This window comes from Canis lupus, chromosome 5, assembly GCF_048164855.1.
Source record: "Canis lupus baileyi chromosome 5, mCanLup2.hap1, whole genome shotgun sequence".
NCBI classification, from domain to species: Eukaryota; Metazoa; Chordata; class Mammalia; order Carnivora; family Canidae; genus Canis; species Canis lupus.
The window spans coordinates 67,518,030-67,536,616 of record NC_132842.1 but is presented as its reverse complement, the minus strand read 5'-3'; the positions used below and the strand labels follow the sequence as shown (position 1 = coordinate 67,536,616).

Sequence of the window (18,587 nt, the reverse complement as noted above, 5' to 3'; positions counted from 1 at the left end):
CAAGAGGGCTAGTGTAGCTGGTGTGAAGGGAATGAGTGGGAGAAGGGGTGAGAGACATGGACAGGGTGTTCGGGGATACCTAGGCTATATCTTAAGTGCAGTGGGAAGTCACTGAAGGGTTTAAGCAAGAGAGTGACTTGAATTGGTTTATGGTTTAGAAAGACCCTCTGTCCACTGCACAGGAATGCATAGTAAGAGGGCAAAAGTGCAAACAAATGGGCTGATAAGGAGAGGAGCTGGAACAGCATGATGGTGGCTGGGGCTAGGGCAGTTGGTAGGGGGTGTGATTGGTGAGAGGTGGCTGGATTCAGGAGAGAGCTGACTGGGTTGGTGGGAGGGAGGGAACGCAATCAAGTTTGACTTGAAAGTGCAGAGGTGAAGTTTGGACAAGAAGGAAAGCTTGGCCCTGCAAATGTTAGTCAGAGAAGAAGCCAGGTAAGGCGAGTTCACAGAAAAATCAAATTGAAACACGTAGAGTTGTGCTTGGCACATGCTAGTGACTTAGTAAATGTTAGTCTCTTCCCCCTCTCTTCCAGCATATAGGGTACTATTCTGGATTGTGTTATTACAAAAAACAACCAAAAAAATTGTAGATGATCAATTGATTCCCACTGAAGTATGAAAGATTTCCTGTGCTTGCCCTCCCTGAATAATTTGTATTTAAAAGAGGGATTTAGAGAGGACTGTTTCTAGCCAAGGAAACAGTGAAGTGCCAGCAAGTGTGCACCTCAGGCTCTGAAAGTCTGGCAGCCGGCCTGCCAGTGTGGCTTAGGTAAGGCTACCTTAGACACCACCAGGTTTAACTTTTGCAACTCTGGGAGTAGGCTGTCCCTCGTGTCCTCTGGCCTGAGGGCTCCTCGAGCTGGCTGAGCCCTGGTCATCCCCTCAGGAGCACACCCGTTCTTCTCCAGCTCTGCAGCGCCATTGACAATCCCAGGGCAGGTCTGTCGCCAGGACAAGGTGGCCTCCTCTAAAACCACTGCTTTACTGGGATCTTTCAATGCCTGGACATACAATACTGGGCTCTCCTGGAGGAAAAATTTCTGTACAGATGAAAAGAAAGGAAGAGGGAATTCAGTTCTTTAGTCTAATAGGAATGTGTGCTCATTTTTCTGGCCTGCCTACTGATCTAGTTTATAAACTCCTAATAAACAGTAAAAGTCTGAAGAACCACCACCAGTTAAGAGGGAGTCAGGTTCTGCTGGTGGGAATTCTAGATCAAGGTTTTCCAAATTTCAGACCACTGGGCCACTCTTTCATAACTACATACCGCCTGCTCTGTTCTTTTCTGTTATATTTTACATGGGTGATAACACCATGGAATCATCAGACAGATGTGCTATTTTTCTTTTTTTAAAAAGATTTTTTTAATTTATTCATGAGAGACACAAAGAGAGAGTCAGAGACATAAGTAGAGAGAGAAACAGGCTCCATGCATGGAACCCGATGTGGAACTCGATCCCAGGACCCCGGGATCACGCCCTGAGCCAAAGGCAGATGCTCAACCACTGAGCCACACAGATGCCCCAGATGTGCCATTTTTCTAATTAAATTTCATGTATAATTATTCAAAGTAAAAAGGCCTGCCCATGTAGCACACAGTGGGCAACTGTTTGGGGCCATACATTTCAAAGTGTGACCATGAGCAGGTCACTTCTCTCCATGAGCAGGTCTCCATCTCCCTGACCGTGGAGTAGAAGAGTTGAACTATATGGATCTAGCATTAAGAGCAGGGATAGAAAGTATGATCTCACTGCAGTCAAATTATAGTCACATGTCTCTTCCTGGAGATATGCTTCAAAAGAGATCGTGCTTCAAAAGACATTTTGGTGTTTTGTTTGTTTGTTTGTTTAAAGATTTTATTTATTTATTCCTGAAAGACAGAGAGAGAGAGAGAGGCAGAGACATAGAGAAAGAAGCAGGCTCCATGCAGGGAGCCCGATGTGGGACTCAATCCCAGAACTGGGATCACGCCCTGGGCCGAAGGCAGACGCTCAACTACTGAGCCACCCAGGAGTCCCTCAGAAGACATTTTGGACACTGGTTTTATCTCTAGGTAGTGGATGTTTAGTGATTTTTATTCTCTGTAACTTTTTGCACTGTCTGAACCTTTTACAATGAGCACATAGGATTTTGCAAAGATAAACAAAAAGCTACTTTCAAAAGAAAAAAGGAGGTCTCTTTTTTTTTAATTGAACCTCAGGCTTATTGAACTGGGTTAATTATAACAATGGGGTCAAGGCATAGAGTCATCGTTTGGAACTGCATGGGCCCCTTTATTTTGTTTAGTTAGCTAGGACCTTACTTGTTTAGTTATTTTAAATAATATAATGAACATCCATGAGCCCACCACTGAACCCAAACTCTAAAACTTTTACTCATCTATGGGGTGCTTCTTCATCTCATTCCCTTGCTTGGGTGGACAAACCTCCATGCCCTCCCCACTGGGTAACCACTGTCCCAAATTTTGTGGTCTTCATCCCTTTGCAAATAAATAAATAAATAAATAAATAAATAAATAAATAAATAAATAAATTGTTATCACATATATCAATTTTGTTAGATAAATTTTGAGTGATACACTGGCTTAATGAGTCAATATGAGACTGAATATGAACAAATGTTGGTAAACTGGTTTATAGGAAACAGAGACAGGGGGTCCTCTTACCCCCAAATGCTCTAAGTATATTCTCAGTCTCTAATTTTGTTTATGCCATCCAGTGCTTTTCACTTGTTGTTTTTAACAAAGAGCACAAAGGAAAAATCGTCTGGAAACCGCTGCCCACGGTGCCCCCCAGTGTGCAGACCTCCACAGCTCCAGCAGCCAGCTCATCTCCTACCTGTGGTCACCTACAAAAGAGGGGTCCTCCCTAAGGGCTCATGGCTCTTTTCTCTCTGCTCTTGGAAGCTGGCACCCAAGAGTTCAAAAGCCAAAAGCGTTTGGGAGCTGGGTTATGGCATAAGGGGGCACAAACAAAGAAGAAGGGATCATTCCTCCCTCCTTGAGCCTAGGGGTCTCAACGTAAAATGCTTACAGAGCCAGATAGAAAACATCAGTGGCTGAAGCACAAGTTGTCGAAGATGCCCTGATGAGTGAGGGGACCTGGAGAGTGCCTGTCCAAGGGGCAGCCCTACACAGCTCCAGTCCCTGGATGTCTCCAGGAGATGCAGCCCTGGGTTCAAGATCTTTGCCCTTGCCCTCACCCTTCCTGCTCCCTTCTCTCCCACCATAACTACACCATCCCTAGCCAGAAGCTCTCTGACCTCTGAGCTGTCTCTCCAGGCATTCCTTCAGCGAACATCCTTACCCATTCTTTGGAGCCCAGACTGTAGCTTCCTCATCTCTGCCCACCCTGCAGGTGAAAACAGGCCCAGAGGGGAGGATGGGATAGCCTAGCCAGGATACCAGTGGACGGAGCCTTCTGTACCTAGTGTACAGAAAGAAGGCAGCAGGGAGCCCTGATCCGCAGCTGAGAAGCCCAGGGGGCTCCTAGGACTATTTATAAATAAAGGACTATCTTGTCCTTACTCAGACAAGCTAAGTTCATTCTAGTCTCAGGGCTTTTACACTTGCTATTCCAGCTGCTTAGTTATCATCATTCAGATCAACAATCACCTTACAGAGGGGCCTCCTGGGTCCAGCCTACCCAGAGTTGCCCCAGCTCTTCCCCACACACTCTCTAGAACATCACATCGTTTTACTGACACTGTAGCTTTTCATGATCTAATGTTATCTTCCTTGACCATTAATTTACTTGCTAGTGGTCTGTTTGTAATACCAATTATAACTCCCTGAGCGCAGGGATCCTGTTGGTCAGGCTCAGAGTAGAATTCCCAGTCTCAGTACTTGGCAGAAGATAGGTGTTCAGTAAATACTTTTTGAATAAATGAGTGAATGAATAAGTTGGGAACCACATGCATTTAAATGAGATGACTAAAATATCTTTTAAAAATTGGTTTAGATTAGGGTTTTTAAACTCAGATGCTATAGGAGCAAGACAAGCTACGTAAAGAAGTGAAGTAAACCATTTGCTAAGAGGATAAATGGTAGGGATGCCTGGGTGGCTCAGTGGTTGAGTGTCTGCCTTTGGCTCAGGTTGTGGTCCTGGGGTTCTGGGATTGAGTCCTGCATGAGGCTCCTGGCAGGAGGCCTGCTTCTTCCTTTGCCTATGTCTCTGCCTTTCTCTGTGTGTCTCTCATGAATAAATAAATGAAAATCTTTAAATTAAAAAAAAGAGGATAAATAGTAAGTAAAACAGCCCCAGTGTTGGAGCTGCAATAGGGCACCATGGAGACTACAGCAAACTGTATCTGAATGCCTCACCTAAATAGGGCAACTATCACCTCAGCTCCAGCTGTTTGTGGCCGCAGGAAAATGTGAGTCTAATGTTCCCAGATCTTCTGGTTATTCAGGAAAATCCAGAAATCTGATTTTAATATAAAATTTCCAGGTTTCAAAATGCAAGCCACAAATATAGTTTGTTTGTTTGTTTGTTTGTTTGTTTTAAAGCAAAACCATCAGGGTAACCCTATAGCAACCTGGACAGGATCTGTAGACCTCCTTTCTGGGATCTGGTTTGTATATACTATCCTAAGCTCTCCCCAGGGGGCCTGATTCATCTGTCTTACCAGCCCCCACCCAAGCCTGGGTACAGGAGGTCACTGAGTGAAACAATTCCTCTCCACCAAGGCTGGAGTTGGCCTCACCCTGGGGTCATTTTCAGGGGGAGCATCATATAACTAAAGACAAATGAGCTCCCAACACAGAGCCACACAAACAGTCCACGTACCTTAAACCTTTCTGCTGCAGACTTGGAATTCGTGAGGCCTTTTACTGCAAAGGGCACAAAGAATACTGACAGCCGCAAGGGAATCAAGGTGCCCACCACAGTGAAGACCTGGACAGAGAGAGGTGGAGGTGGTGAGGGTCACATCCCTGTCCTTCCCTCTCCACCCCCTGAGGCCTCCATCCCTGAGTCGAGGAAGCCACAGGGCCAGACCTTGCTGCTTCTGATAGGCTGGTCCATCATTTGGTAGGGACCAAGCCAGTATTCTGGGGAGACTGGAAAGAGTGGGGATGGGGAAGAAGCAGTCATCTTGGCAACTCCATTTCTGTAGGCCTGGCTCCTGCTATAGCTTAACCACTGGATAGTTCTGCAACTTTGGCCAGGGCCCCTCCTCCAACAAGCTGAATTTTCCTGTTGGCTTAACCGCCAAAATCATCAAGCAGGTGCAGGAATAAAGGTGGGGAAACACTGAGAAAGTACACACGAGAAAGTTTGTCTACTCTCAAAGTAGCTTGGAACGATTATTGCTGTTACAATTATATTTAATCTTCCTTGCCTTAGATACTCTAGTCTTCTAATGTTCCAAATCTCCCTGCACTTCAAGCCTAATTCACACCACACTCCCTACTGGAGACTTTTCCTGACTACAACACACCACCTTCGGCACTCAGGATCCCAGAATATGACCTAAAGTACATTGGAGACTTTCCAGTCCATGACGCATCTTCACTCCCTCCTTCATCCTTCACTGTGTGAGTGCAGTGTAACCCCAAAGTCCTATTGAGAGTTTCTCCTACAAAAGTCCCTGCGTCCACCCTCAAGCCTTCACAGGTGCTTTTCTGATGCGTGTCTGGGCCAAGGAGAAGTGCCTGCTGCCTGGACACAACGCCCCAAAGTCCTGCTGAGAGTTTCTCCTACAAAAGTCCCTGCGTCCACCCTCAAGCCTTCACAGGTGCTTTTCTGATGCGTGTCTGGGCCAAGGAGAAGTGCCTGCTGCCTGGACACAACGCCCCAAAGTCCTGCTGAGAGTTTCTCCTACAAAAGTCCCTGCGTCCACCCTCAAGCCTTCACAGGTGCTTTTCTGATGCATGTCTGGGCCAAGGAGAAGTGCCTGCTGCCTGGAGCACAAACAACCCTTGGCTGCAGACTCTCAAATGCTCCCCCTCTTGCTTTGCTCTGCCCCAAGTCCACCTGGATTCAAACCTCTCCCAAAGCAGCACCCTGACTTTTCTCCTCAGGGAACTGGGATGCTACCCCAAAAAAGATAGCTGCTGCTTTTCTGGGCCAGTGTCAGACCACAAAGAGAAAACAAAAGAAGCTCTAGTTTTTTACATAAAGTGTATTCCCAGGGCCTCTCTATTTTGGGTTCAGAGAAACTCCTTAGTTTAGGATTTGCAACCTCAAGGCATATATCAGAATCATCAGGTTTTTAACTACACATTTCACCTCCCCTGTGCCCCTAGATGACTTTCTCATTTCTCCCTCCCATGTTTGCTATCCAAGGGATGTCAGTTCTTTCAGGCAGATTGAGGCAGAACAAAGTTTGAGCGTCCTAAATGTCTGGAAAATCGAAGTCTACATCTATTATCCGTTTGCAAACTTTCAGATCTCTGAGCGGGGAGGTCTAAGAAAAGACACATAAGGAAAGCTCCCTATCAATATGGGGGAGGGGAGAGGGGGACAAAGCATTCCAAGCACTTACTAATGAAACCGTGAGTTTCAGTTGTAAGCATGTGTGGATGAGGAACATCACCGTTGTGGCCACCGTGGGGGCTATGAACAGGGAGGCAGTGGTCAGGCTCTGGATGATCCCAGACTTCTCCAATAGTCTCCTTTCCTTCCTTCTGAGGTCTGAGATATTTTTTAAAAAGGGAGGGGGCACTGAAATTAACCAGTTATAAGAGCATTTTCCAAAGAGCACCGAACAACTCCCAGAGCACGAAAGAACCCCCCAAAAGATGAGAGGCTTGGCCCACCATGACATCCTGAGGCTCTGAGCAGAAAAAGAGATTTTCTGTACCTTTAATTATTTTTTCAAATGGTTTCTCCCATGCATACATTTTAATCAGCTTAATGCAGGTGAGAACTTCACTGGTCACACGGATGCGCTGGTCGCTGATCTCAGATAAATGACTGTGTATCTTAACAATCTTTTTGATCAGGAGCACCTGCAGTCAGGATGCAGCAAGAGCTTCTGTTGACAAGGGCAGGAGAGTTCAGCCCAGCCTAAGTAAGGCAACTAGGAGTTTGTCCAAAGGTAAGATCCAGATGTGGGTTAAATACCCAGATTTAATCCAGCCCCATTGGAACCATTGTGACTCTAAGTTCTAGGGTCCTGCTGAAGACTTTCCAATAGAAATGTCTCCATCTTGCCTTAGGGCACCTGCCTCACACATCCTGGGAGCCTTTCTCTCCTATGTCCCAAGCCAGGCTGTGGCTAACTAAACAGAAACATGACTCCTCGGCCTTGTGGAACCCTAAACCCGCCAACAGTTACAATCACCTTTTGATCACAATACTTGTGCTGAGGGAGGAAAACCTTTGATTTCAATCATCCAGAGGAAACATACTCCAAAAGTCACTTCTCATTTGGCCCAATTTTATTTTACCTGAGTCTTTGTCAGCAAATTTGCTTCCCTTCTCCCATTATACTATACTTGGCCAAGTGTTAAATGCTATCTGGGCTATTACATTACCACATTCTGGGAAGAAGAGAAGGAACCAGACCCTTATATGGAGGATATCTACTAAGGAAAGTCCATGAAGCAGATCTGTGAGATGGACTGTTGCCCATCCTATTCACCTCTTGTTTCTTTGGCCAATGTTGTGGCCAGAGAACAGTTTGATGCAGAAAGTAAAGCTGAAACGTAACCACAATGGAATGAACAGTCAACAGAAGTCAATATTTCCACTCACTAGTACCCCAGATTCCAGGGCTTTGGGGGTTCCAGGGACCATCCAACATCAAATGGGTGGCAAAGAAAGACGTTACCTCCACTGGCAAAATCAGGAGATAGCAAAAAGTGGCGGAGAGCACAGTAGGTCCAAGAATGAAGTAGGAGCTGAGAGTGCAAGAAATCAGCAACGAGCTGATGAGCCAGATCAGGGGACCGTAGTACACCCCTTCAAACAGGTAGTTTACGTCGCTGGTGAAGAAGCTGATGGCCTGTAAGACAGCAAGCCCGAGGGCACAGGTATCACCTCTTCAGATACCTGGAAGGGGCTACACATGCACTGGACCGGAAGGCTTGAGAGCAGGGTGCAAGAGACAAAAGCACCAAGTTCACAACTCTCCTCTTACTCTCTCTGTGTGACCCTGGGCCCATTACTGTGCCACTCTGAGCCTCAGCTTCTCCACCTATGAAGCTGAAATAATTATACCCACTTTATATGGTTGTTGTGAGGATGTCAATGAAATATAAAGGATCTGCAGAAGCAGACTTTGCTTCATAAAAGTGATATTTTACTATACTCTTGCTATAACTTCTCATACCCAGATTCTCCAGAGAGTTACTTCTAGTCTTCTATCTCATTCTATTCTATTCATTCTACTACTACTACTACTACTACTACTACTACTACTATTGGCTGAATTTTTTTTTTTTTTAGGCAGGAACTAAGTCTTTTTATCCTTTTTTTTTTCTATTTTGCTATGACTCTTCTGTCCACTTCCCTGCTCCCTAACACATATTGCCCAGTTCTGTATCACATAAAAGCTGACATTCCAAATCAATAAATATTTAAGAACCAAAATCATGAATGTCTTCTAGAATGACCTATCTGAATGCCTTAAGAAGTAATTTCCTTTTCACTTTAAATTTATGTCCTTCCAGTTCCCAGGATGTGCTCCAGGTTGAATCTTTACAAAAATGTAAAATGTATAAGGAAGCATAGCTTGGTACAGCCACTTCAGAAGGGAGTTGAACAGTATCTTTAAAAGTTAATAATTGCACAAACCCCATGACTTGGCTATTTCATTTCTCTGTTGAGAAACATTCACAAGTGCTAGAGGAAGCACGCACAAGGACTTTCACTGTAGTTGTGCTTATAGCAGCAAAACCCTGGAAACATTCTAAATGTCCATTCATGGGGAAAGTTTAACCTTCCCACCTTTTAAGCATCCACCTAAGGAGTATTAGATAATACTGGGTCCTGAGGCAAACTGTCAGAGTTCATGTCCCAGACTTGTCATATACTAGCTGTAGAACCAAGGACACATTACCCAGTCTCTCTGTGCCTCAGTTGCCATAGCAATAAAATGGGAATAATAACACAATCTACTCCATAGCACTGATGTGACAACTAATGAGACAATGCATATAAAACACTTCACTTTGCCACATTGAGAATGCTCTAAGGTGGGTGGGGTAAATGTGTAGAGGTGATCAAAAGGTAAAAATATTTAGTTATAAATAAGTATGGTGACCAGAGTTAATATTATATTGTATATCTGAAAGTTGCTAAGATAGTAGATTTTAAAAGCTCTCTTTGTGGGGAAAAAAAAATGTAACCATGTAAGGCGATGGATGGTAACTAAACTTACGGTAATGATTATTTTGCCATGCAGATTAAATCATTACCCTATATACGTTGGACAAATACAACATTATATGTCAGTTATATCTCAGTAAAAATGGAGGGGGAGGAAATGTTATAATTATAAGTAAGCATAGTTGAGAAGGAACGAGGGAGATCTATATGTGTTAATATGGAAGGCATAGTGAAGAGGAAAGAAAAGATTCAAAACAGCACAAATAATAGCATCCTTGATGTAAAAAAATCACCCAGAAAACTGTATCATATACTCTCTATTAGTAAAACAAAGTAGCAGAACATTCTAAAAGGTAGTATCATTTATGTAAAAACACATACTTTTTTTAACTTTTTTTTAATAAAAACTTTGTGTTTTTATGTAAAAACACAAGATACAATATGCTTTCTACAGAAAACCTGCATGTGTACCTGAAAAGTCTAGAAGGACACAAGCGGAATTGATAGTGGTGGTCACCTCTAGGCATATTGGAAGTGACCGGGTCTTGGGAGTCATCTATTCCACCTTTTTTTGTTTCCAAGGTGAATGGGTGCAAGTGTTTTCTATTTTGTCTATTTTTTAATTGTTTAAATTTTATTTACATTCAATTAATTAACATATAACATATTATTAATTTCAGAGATAAAATTCAGTGATTTATCAGTTGTGTGTAACGCTCAGTCCTCATTACATCACGTGCCCTCCTCAATGCCCATCACCCAATTATCCCACCTTGCCTCCAGCAACCCTCAGTTTGTTTTCTGTAGTTAAGAGTCTCTTACAATTTGTCTCCCTCTCTGATTTTGTCTTATTATATTTTTAAAATTAATTTTAAAGTAAAACTTATGGAAGCAGCTCTCTGGGACTACTCATGTGAGTAGCTACTTTCACCCCCACTTTCAAGTAGGTCATCTTGTCTTATGTTCATGAGGATGTTTGGGGGAAATTGGCCTTGCACACAGCAAGTGCTCAGGGTAGAGGCACACAGGAAAGGAACCAGGGCAGACCTCAGTGTGGAAGTTCTACTTGGCAAGGCAGGTAAGTACACTGATTCAGAGCCTGGACCCTGCAGCCAGACTCTGCTGCTCGCCAATCCTGTGACCTTGTACATGTTTCCTATTCCTTTCTTGCCTCAGTTTCTACCTCTGTGAAGATGGAGACAAAAACTGAAACTACCAAGTAAGAGGGTTGTCAGAGGAGTGACTGTGTTAACAAGGCAAAGACCTGGGGACAATGTCTGGCTTAGTGGAAGTTAGCAATTATGATGATGACTCCTCCTAAGATAAACATGGGGAAGGGCTGCCATGGATCTTAACTCCAGTCAAATGCAGGATGACAGGGAGCGCCCAGGCTCAAGGCCTAAGAGAAGTCAGTAATACAATTTAATACTTCAGAACTGCTGTCCCCTCTCTATGTGTTTTATGTGTAGTAACTCCTATGAGACAACAATCCTATAAGGCTCGTCTTATTATTCCACAGCTTCAAAGAGACTGAACAAGTGGCCTCAGGTTACAAGACTAATAAAATGGTGAAGAATAATGGCAACGATGATAAATATCTTACATTTGCTACCAACTGGGTTTAGAGGAAGCATCCGCTTGATGGCAGTGGTTAATTTAGTAGATTTTTTTTTAATATCGTCTGTTCTGTGTAATTCAAATGTTGGCATTTTCAGGGACAGAGTGTTGAATCTGAAAGGGTTTGTGTCTTTAAAGGGGGATCGTGTTAGTAGGACAGGCAGATTTGTGTTTGGTGGGGATTGGGGGTGGATGGCAGGGTCATGAAGGAGAGGACATCCATGATGGATGAATGGGATTATAAAGGAGCAGGGGGTGGGGGCAATGTGAGCAACATTGCCAGGAGGTGGAAATGCCTGGTGTGCTTGAGGACTGAAGTTTAGCTTCGCCTGGTGGAAGGGAGGAAGCCAACATAGGGCTGAAGGAGGGGAGATGGGAGGAGGTGAGATTGGACAGTTGTTGATGCCAGATCACAAAGGGTAAAGGCTCAGAGCAGTGTTGTCTTTTCTAAGAATTCAAATGTCTGTTTCAATATAAAAGTAATTCATGCTCCTCAAGGCAACTGGTAAGCAATAGAAAAATAGGGAACATGAAATTAAATATACTAAATTCTAATACCCCCATGATTGTGGGTCATAAGTTGGAACATATTTTTCCACTCTCTGTCAACATTTGGATATTTGTGTTATGTTGTAGGAGAAGCAAGAGCAAGGAACTGATATACCAATAACAATAACCAGGCAGCTCTAAGTACTCCTCTTTGCAGGTAAGAATTAATACTCAAAGAGGTGATCTGCAGTTGCCTTTCCCTGGATTTCTCTGAGCTAGCCTATCCTTCCATACCTTCCTCCCCAGGCTGGCTGAGGGGATGCACTTCCCAAGGTGCTTCTCTGATGGTTTGTGTCTTTATGTTCATTGCTATATCCCCAGGGCCTACCACAGGGTCTGGTCCAGAATAGGCCTCAGTAACTATGTGTTGAATAAATGAATAAATTTTGTCGAAAGCCTCTGAATGCAAGCGGCATCTCCCTGGGTTAGTGTTGACCATTCTTGTGTCCCCAGAGGCAATTGTTGATGATTATCAACACTCATCCTAGGAATTGTTTCCTTTCTCTCTTAACTTCCTTTCTTCCTTCCCTTGGCCCCTAAGCCAGGGATATCTGGAGGAAGTCTAGGCAAGTATGGCCTCCGGTAAGGTGCCAGGCACTTACCTCTCCAGTGGTGATGTGTGTTAGAGACTTGAATTGTATTAGCTTCTCAAAAGCAAAGGAGAAAACAGCGGAACGAAACCTGACACCTGTGCGCTGGTTTAAGACCCAGCAGGAGCACAGACTCAGTGACTTCAGGCACTCTGTGAAAAAGAGGGCAAAGCAGAGTCCCACCCCATAGGCAATATTCCCTGACCGCTCTTCAGAATATTCCAGGATCTTTGGTATAAACAGCATCTAGAAGGAAACAGGAGTTTGGATTATTCAGTGCTCCAGTTTTCTTCTGGAGAGACTTTCATCTGTCCCCTTGCATGCAGTTTAGGCTGGATGGTCAAAGTGCCCTACACTCTACTGGCTAACTGGTGAGCATGTGACCCCAGCTGGGATAATGAGACTTACTCTCTGAAATCAGAATCTTAGGCTGACAGGGTGCCTGGGTGGCTCAGTCAGTTAAGCATCTGCCTTTGGATCAGGTCATGATCCCAGGGTCTTGGGATCCAGCCCCATGTCAGACACTGTACTCAGCCAAAAGTCTGTTTCTCCCTCTCCCTCTGCCCCTCCCCCTTCTCATGTGTTTTCTCTCTCTGTCGCAAAGAGAAAGAAAGAAGGAAAGGAAGGAAGGAAGGAAGGAAGGAAGGAAGGAAGGAAGAAAGAAAGAAGAAAGAAAGAAAGAAAGAAAGAAAGAAAGAAAGAAAGAAAGAAAGAAAGAAAGAAAGAAAGAGAGAGAAAGGGAGAAATTAACCCCCCCCCCCAAAAAAAAAGGAACCTTAGGCTGAGGACTTAGAAGATGGGAAATAAAGTTGATTCATCTCAATCATGGTACATGGAAGCCACTAGTTTCTGCCTTCTACACTCCCATAGCTGTCCAGCCATTTCTCAAAGCAGCGGGCTTGTACTGAGCCAGGCTATGTTCTAAGTGCTTTATATATCTATCTCATTTAAGTTCACACTGAGAGGTAGGTAATGTTATGCGATCCATTTTGAACATGAGGGTTTCCAGGAGGTCCATCATAAAGAGTGTGATGGGGTTCCCTGAAGAAACTAAGGCACAGAGATGCTAAACAAATTGCCCAAAGTCATCCAGAAGTTAAGGGCCACGGCTTGAACCGAAGCAATGGCTGCAGAACTCACACTCTTAACTACTACTAGCTCTACTACCTCCAAATGTTGTCTTCTTCTGTGTAGCAACTGAGACAAGTAATTCCCAACTCCAGGTATGGACTTGAACGTACTAATCTCTAAAGCCTGGAGCCCCCCAAACCTCACGAAGCCAGCCACTTACTGGCCCTAGCACACTCATGACAGAGAAGAGGCAACCCAGAAATATATCAAAAAGAGCTCTTGTTCTTTGAAATCTCATCATCACTCGAAGCACTGAAGCTTTTTCAATCCCGTGCCTTGAGACTTCTTCTTCCCAAAGGAGGCAGAGCCTTCAAAAGAGGAAAATTGAGCCAAGTGAAATCTCTTTGCATAGAGCATTTCAAGTAAATCCCAGATATATCATTTCATTTACAAATGCTTCCGTATGTATCTCTTTCAGATAAGGCCTTTTAAAAAACTACAGTGACATACAACGGTTATCAATTAATTGCTACTAATTATTAATAACTAGTAATCATATATTAATATAATATAACACATTAATTATATATTAATAAAATTCCTTGATGGTAATTAATACCTGGTCTGTATTCAAATTTCTCTAATTATGTCAAAAACATGTTTTTATAATCAGTTGGCCAAACTCAAAATCCAAACGAGGTCCATATATTGCATTTCAGTGATGAATCTGATAGGCTTCTTGCATCTCTTTTTAACCTGTAACAGCTTCTCTTTCTCTGCATTTTCTGCTGTTTGTTTGTTGAAGAAACTGGGTCATTTATTCCATAGAATTCCCCATATTCTGGATTTGACTGATTGCATCCTAGTGGTGTTGTCTAACACAACCTTTTGTGCCTTATATTTTCTATTAAACTCCTAGCTAGATCTAGAGGTGTAATGAAATTCAGAATTCAGATCACTGGCAAAAATATTTAATAGGTGATATAGCATACTTCCTTTGCAATGTGTGGTGTTCCTCTATTAGTAATGTTCAGGGTGTCAGTGGGTTAAGATGTATTAGCCTGACTCATTCACTGCCATTCATTCATCATCATTGATGACCATTAATCCACTTCCATTAGGGCTGGTAAAACAGTGATTTCTAATTCTAGCACTCCTTCTGTACTTAACAGTTTGAATTTTTCTATAAAAATATAATTTTCAGGGCACCTGGTAGCTCAGTCAGTTAAGCATCTGACTCCTGATCTCAGCTCAGGTCTTGATCCCAGGGTTGTGAATTCAAGCCCTGTGCTAGGCTCCACGCTAGGTTAGGCTCAATGCCTACTTTTATTTTTTTATTTTTATTTTTAAAGATTTTATTTATTTACTCATGATAGACATAGAGAGAGAGGCAGAGACACAGGCAGAGGGAGAAGCAGGCCCCATGCAGGGAGCCCAACGCGAGACCCGATTCTGGGACTCCAGGATCGCGCCCTGGGCTGAAGGCAGGCGCTAAACTGCTGAGCCACCCAGGGTTCCCCTCAATGCCTACTTTTAAAAAATAAATAAAAAAGATAACTTTCCCTCATCAACTATCTTGTTACCCTGAATAATGTCACCCTTGCTTTTATACACAAATTAAGATTCATAAAACCTAAAACTCTGACCTCCAAAAAGTTCCTACATTTATTTCAAAGTCCCCAAAGGGTGCCCCCAATGTTGGATCACTTAATTAAAAGTGTCCCCTTATTTTGCCAATTTGAGCTAAAGATGCCTAGGCTGTTCATGTTATATCCGCAAAACAGGGACACTGAAAACATTTCTTTGGGGAAAAAATTGAAAAAAGCATCAAAGAAGTTATCATGACAGCAATTAAGAATTTTGTCAACTCTCTTATCCTTTTTTATTTTATATTATGTTTGATGCAGGAGCAGGTAACTGAAAATTATCATTGTGGCACTTCTGGCTTCCAGGGCCTTAATCTGGCTCTGGATGCTTCCTGCACATCCATGATCCAATCTGTCAGCTGCAATCACCATGTTGGCATCTACCCTTTTACTTCCTGGCTCCTGCTCCACAATGTTTGGTTCCACTGTCTGGAAAGCAATTACCACTGTCCATGATGAGAACACCAAGGACTAAACCAAGGGACTCCAGGACTCCCTGAAGCTTCCACTCCTTATGGAGCAGGAGCATGGCGGGCCATTGTTTGTGCCCAGGGCCAAAGAGCAGCTCTGCTTGTGCATGTTCTCAAACGGCTCTGTCAGCTTCTGGTTCTCATCTTCTGCCGCCAAGTCTCTCATGGCAGCCAGTTCTAGCCCTTTCTGCTCTCTACTCCTGCAGCCGTGGACACTCATGCCCAGCCTAAAGTCAGAAAGGAACAAACACCACGAGAATTTTCCTGTCCTACATTCCCTAACCTGCCATCAAAACCCCAGACTGCCTCTTCCTTCTTGAGTTATAAAATAACTGCCCCATCCCATACTCATCAGTGTGGGCCAGATAACTTGTGGGGATGGAGGAGGGGGTGGTCTGGGCCTTAGGTCAATAAAGCAGAAATGTCCCCATGACACCTGTATGTGTTAGAGGATTGTATTGCTTATGGGTAATATTACTCAGGCAAACTATGGGGCCACCTCTCTTTGTTCCAGCTCTATCTCCACATATGACCCAATACACAGAGACAAAAAGCTCTAGGGTTGCTTCAACTTTGACTAAGTAAGTTCATGTGTCCTGTAGCCTACCCTCAGCTCTCCTAGCAACCATATCCATTTCTGGCCATGATTACCAGATTCAAAAGACTTGCCTTCACACTTTGCCTCCTCTGTTCATTAGCTATATAACTCTGGGAACTACATTTTACTTCTCTCAGTCCTCAGTCTCTTCATGTGTAAAGCAGGGGAAAAGCATGTGCCCTATTTCCTTGTGATGGTCAAAGGAGGCGACGGATGGGGAAATGCTCTGTGACTATAGACCAAAATGAAAACTATGGAGAATTATGATAGTCATACTGAAGATGATGGTGCTGATAATGGTGATTCTGCCGCTGGGCTGATGACAGTGGTAGTGAGGAGGACGGCTGGCAGCTTGTCAACAAATCATCCAGGAAGTAACAGCAGTTTTTCTGAAGAGCTAGGGAAGATGTACCCCAGAGCTCTGCTTGCTCAATGGGGAACACAGAGAAAGAAGCCTTCTAAAGGGGTGAACACACAGATCATTGTTGTTTTTTTTTTTTTTTCAAAAAACATCCGAATGTGGTGTGACGGTAAAAGTATTGGTAGACAGACATACTGAGTTATAGAATAAAAATGGCAGAATTGGGACGACTGGTTAGCTCAGTGGTTGAACATCAGCCTTTGGCTCAGGTCGTGATCCCAGGGTCCTGGATCTAGTCTCACATGGGGCTCCCCACAGGGAACCTGCTTCTCCCTCTGCCTGTGTCTCTGCCTCTCTCTGTGTGACTCTCATGAATAAATAAATACAATCTTTTTAAAAATGGCAGAATCAGTGCACTCTAATAGACATAAATCAGGAAACCCTGTACTCACAATGGCCAGAGAAGAACAACCAAACACCTAACTGGTGCCTATTATGCACCAGGCATTTTCCCATGTGCTTTAAACTGAATTTATCCTCTCCTTTGATTCTTAAAACAATCCTGTGAAAGACCATAAGATCAATTTTATGATCCATTATTTTATACATAAGGACACAGGGTCTCTGTAAGGGTAAAGTGATTTGTCTGACATCATAGCTGCTAGGCAGTGAGATTCTGATCAATATCTGGCAGAGGTAGGTGCTCCCTGAAAACATTTTTTTTCCTTTTACTGAATAATTCTGAGAAACCTGAGTCAAAATTGAACCAGTTTCTGTTTTCTCAGTGTCCTAAGTCCACTAATTTGCTTTGTAAACAAATCTGAGACCTGGCAATAGTATGCCGCATTTCACAAACTTCCTTAACCAATGAATGCTCTTTTCAGGAAAGGTCTTATGGGACTACCATTTTCTGGAAGACTTTTGGAAAATGCCATTCTCTACCTGGCATCTCATGAAGTGGCTAAAGGTAGGAACACGAATATAAGACATTTGAAATCACTCATTCATTTTACCCCCATTTAATCCTTGTGAGGAAACTTAATCACACAACTAGTTAGTGATGACTTAGGTAAATCTGATTAAAGACATGAATTCTTGCTCCAGACAAAAGTCTCTAGCCTAATATATAAAATATGTGTGCCATTTCGGGATGTTCATGAACTACCGTGAGGCTTCTTGGTACCAAAGAAGAGCCAATACTCTTTGTCTAAAGACGGGCGCTGCATCTCTGGTCACCTATCCTGCAAGACATGGCCTTTAACCAATCTGGTGGCTTACTCGATATGACTTTACCTTTTAGCATTTTTGTCTGAGGCATCATGTACTGACAGCTGGGGGATGGTGTTCTCATTCAAGCGTCTCCGTACACCCTGGATCATGAAGGGGGTGAGCCATGACATCGTGAGGTAGGAGAACAGGCCAGCATCATCCATGGGCTGTGGGGCAGGAAACCTAGCAGAGAAGTCACAGGTCATGTAGTTGTCATCATTTTTTTTTTAAGATTTTGTTTATTTATTTGAGAGGGAGAGAGAGCATGTAAGAAAGAAAGCACAAGTGGGCGTAGGGAAAGAGGGAGAGAGAGAAGCAGACGCCCCACTGAGCACACAGCCCAAGGATGTGGGGCTTAATCCCAGGACACCGGGATCATGACCTGGGCTGAAGGCAGATGTTTCACTGACTGAGGCACCCAGGTGCCCCTGTATATATTTTTGTATTATATGTATATATGCATTTATGTTTTTATATATACAAATTTATATCTGTACATATGGATACATTGATATCAAATTATTAATAGTGATTGACAAAGGGATTAGAATTGGTAAAGGTACAGGAAAAGAGATTCTCACTGTTTCATTTTTTCTATATTTTGCTTATGTAATTTTTACAAAAACAGTAAGAATGGAATTAAAAGGAAATAAGGATGATAAGATCATATCCCTGGAAATGATTCACAAACATGAAATGATAACTGGATGAAGATGTTGGCATTGTGTATAATATCTACTTTTTTTTCAAAGTTGCCTTTAATGCTATCTGTTTCAATCTGAAGAAAATTCAGTTAAAAAGGAGACTCGGGGAGAAAGATGAGAAGATAAAAATGCCAAACGCACAGCATGTTTTTGTTTTGTTTTAGACAATGGGCTCTTCTTCATTCATACCCCTTCCCCGCCCCACTGCCTGCACACTGCCCCCGCAGCTGTGCATTTTGGACAGGGCTGGAGAGAGAGGGAACTGAAGGAAGGGTGGGGATCTGTACCAGGTATTGCCAGATATGTGAAACCATGAGTCATTGCAGAGAAAGGGCAAGAATCTTTGAGCAGGTACCGCTACGCTGAAGGCTGGACAGAAGCAGAATGTTTCTCTAGATGAGGCTGCCTAGGAACACTAAGTACCCAGGTTCTTA

At 43.3% G+C, this 18,587-nt stretch overlaps 1 protein-coding gene across 3 annotated transcripts in view; it reads right to left on the bottom strand.

Annotated features, from left to right (window-relative positions):
• The window catches only part of ABCC11 (ATP binding cassette subfamily C member 11), a 70,448-nt gene that overhangs the window by 37,296 nt on the left and 14,565 nt on the right, over positions 1 to 18,587 (bottom strand). Inside the window, exons 4-11 of one of the 3 annotated variants that reach the window (XM_072827133.1) lie at positions 17,474 to 17,632; positions 13,326 to 13,473; positions 12,047 to 12,280; positions 7,780 to 7,953; positions 6,808 to 6,955; positions 6,490 to 6,638; positions 4,791 to 4,898; positions 783 to 1,043 (exon numbers count right to left, since the gene is read on the bottom strand). In XM_072827133.1, the coding sequence (XP_072683234.1) occupies positions 783 to 1,043; positions 4,791 to 4,898; positions 6,490 to 6,638; positions 6,808 to 6,955; positions 7,780 to 7,953; positions 12,047 to 12,280; positions 13,326 to 13,473; positions 17,474 to 17,632 (1,381 nt within the window). The remainder of the gene's footprint in view (positions 1 to 782; positions 1,044 to 4,790; positions 4,899 to 6,489; positions 6,639 to 6,807; positions 6,956 to 7,779; positions 7,954 to 12,046; positions 12,281 to 13,325; positions 13,474 to 17,473; positions 17,633 to 18,587) is intronic. The other 2 variants (XM_072827134.1, XM_072827135.1) reach the window with 2 other exon arrangements.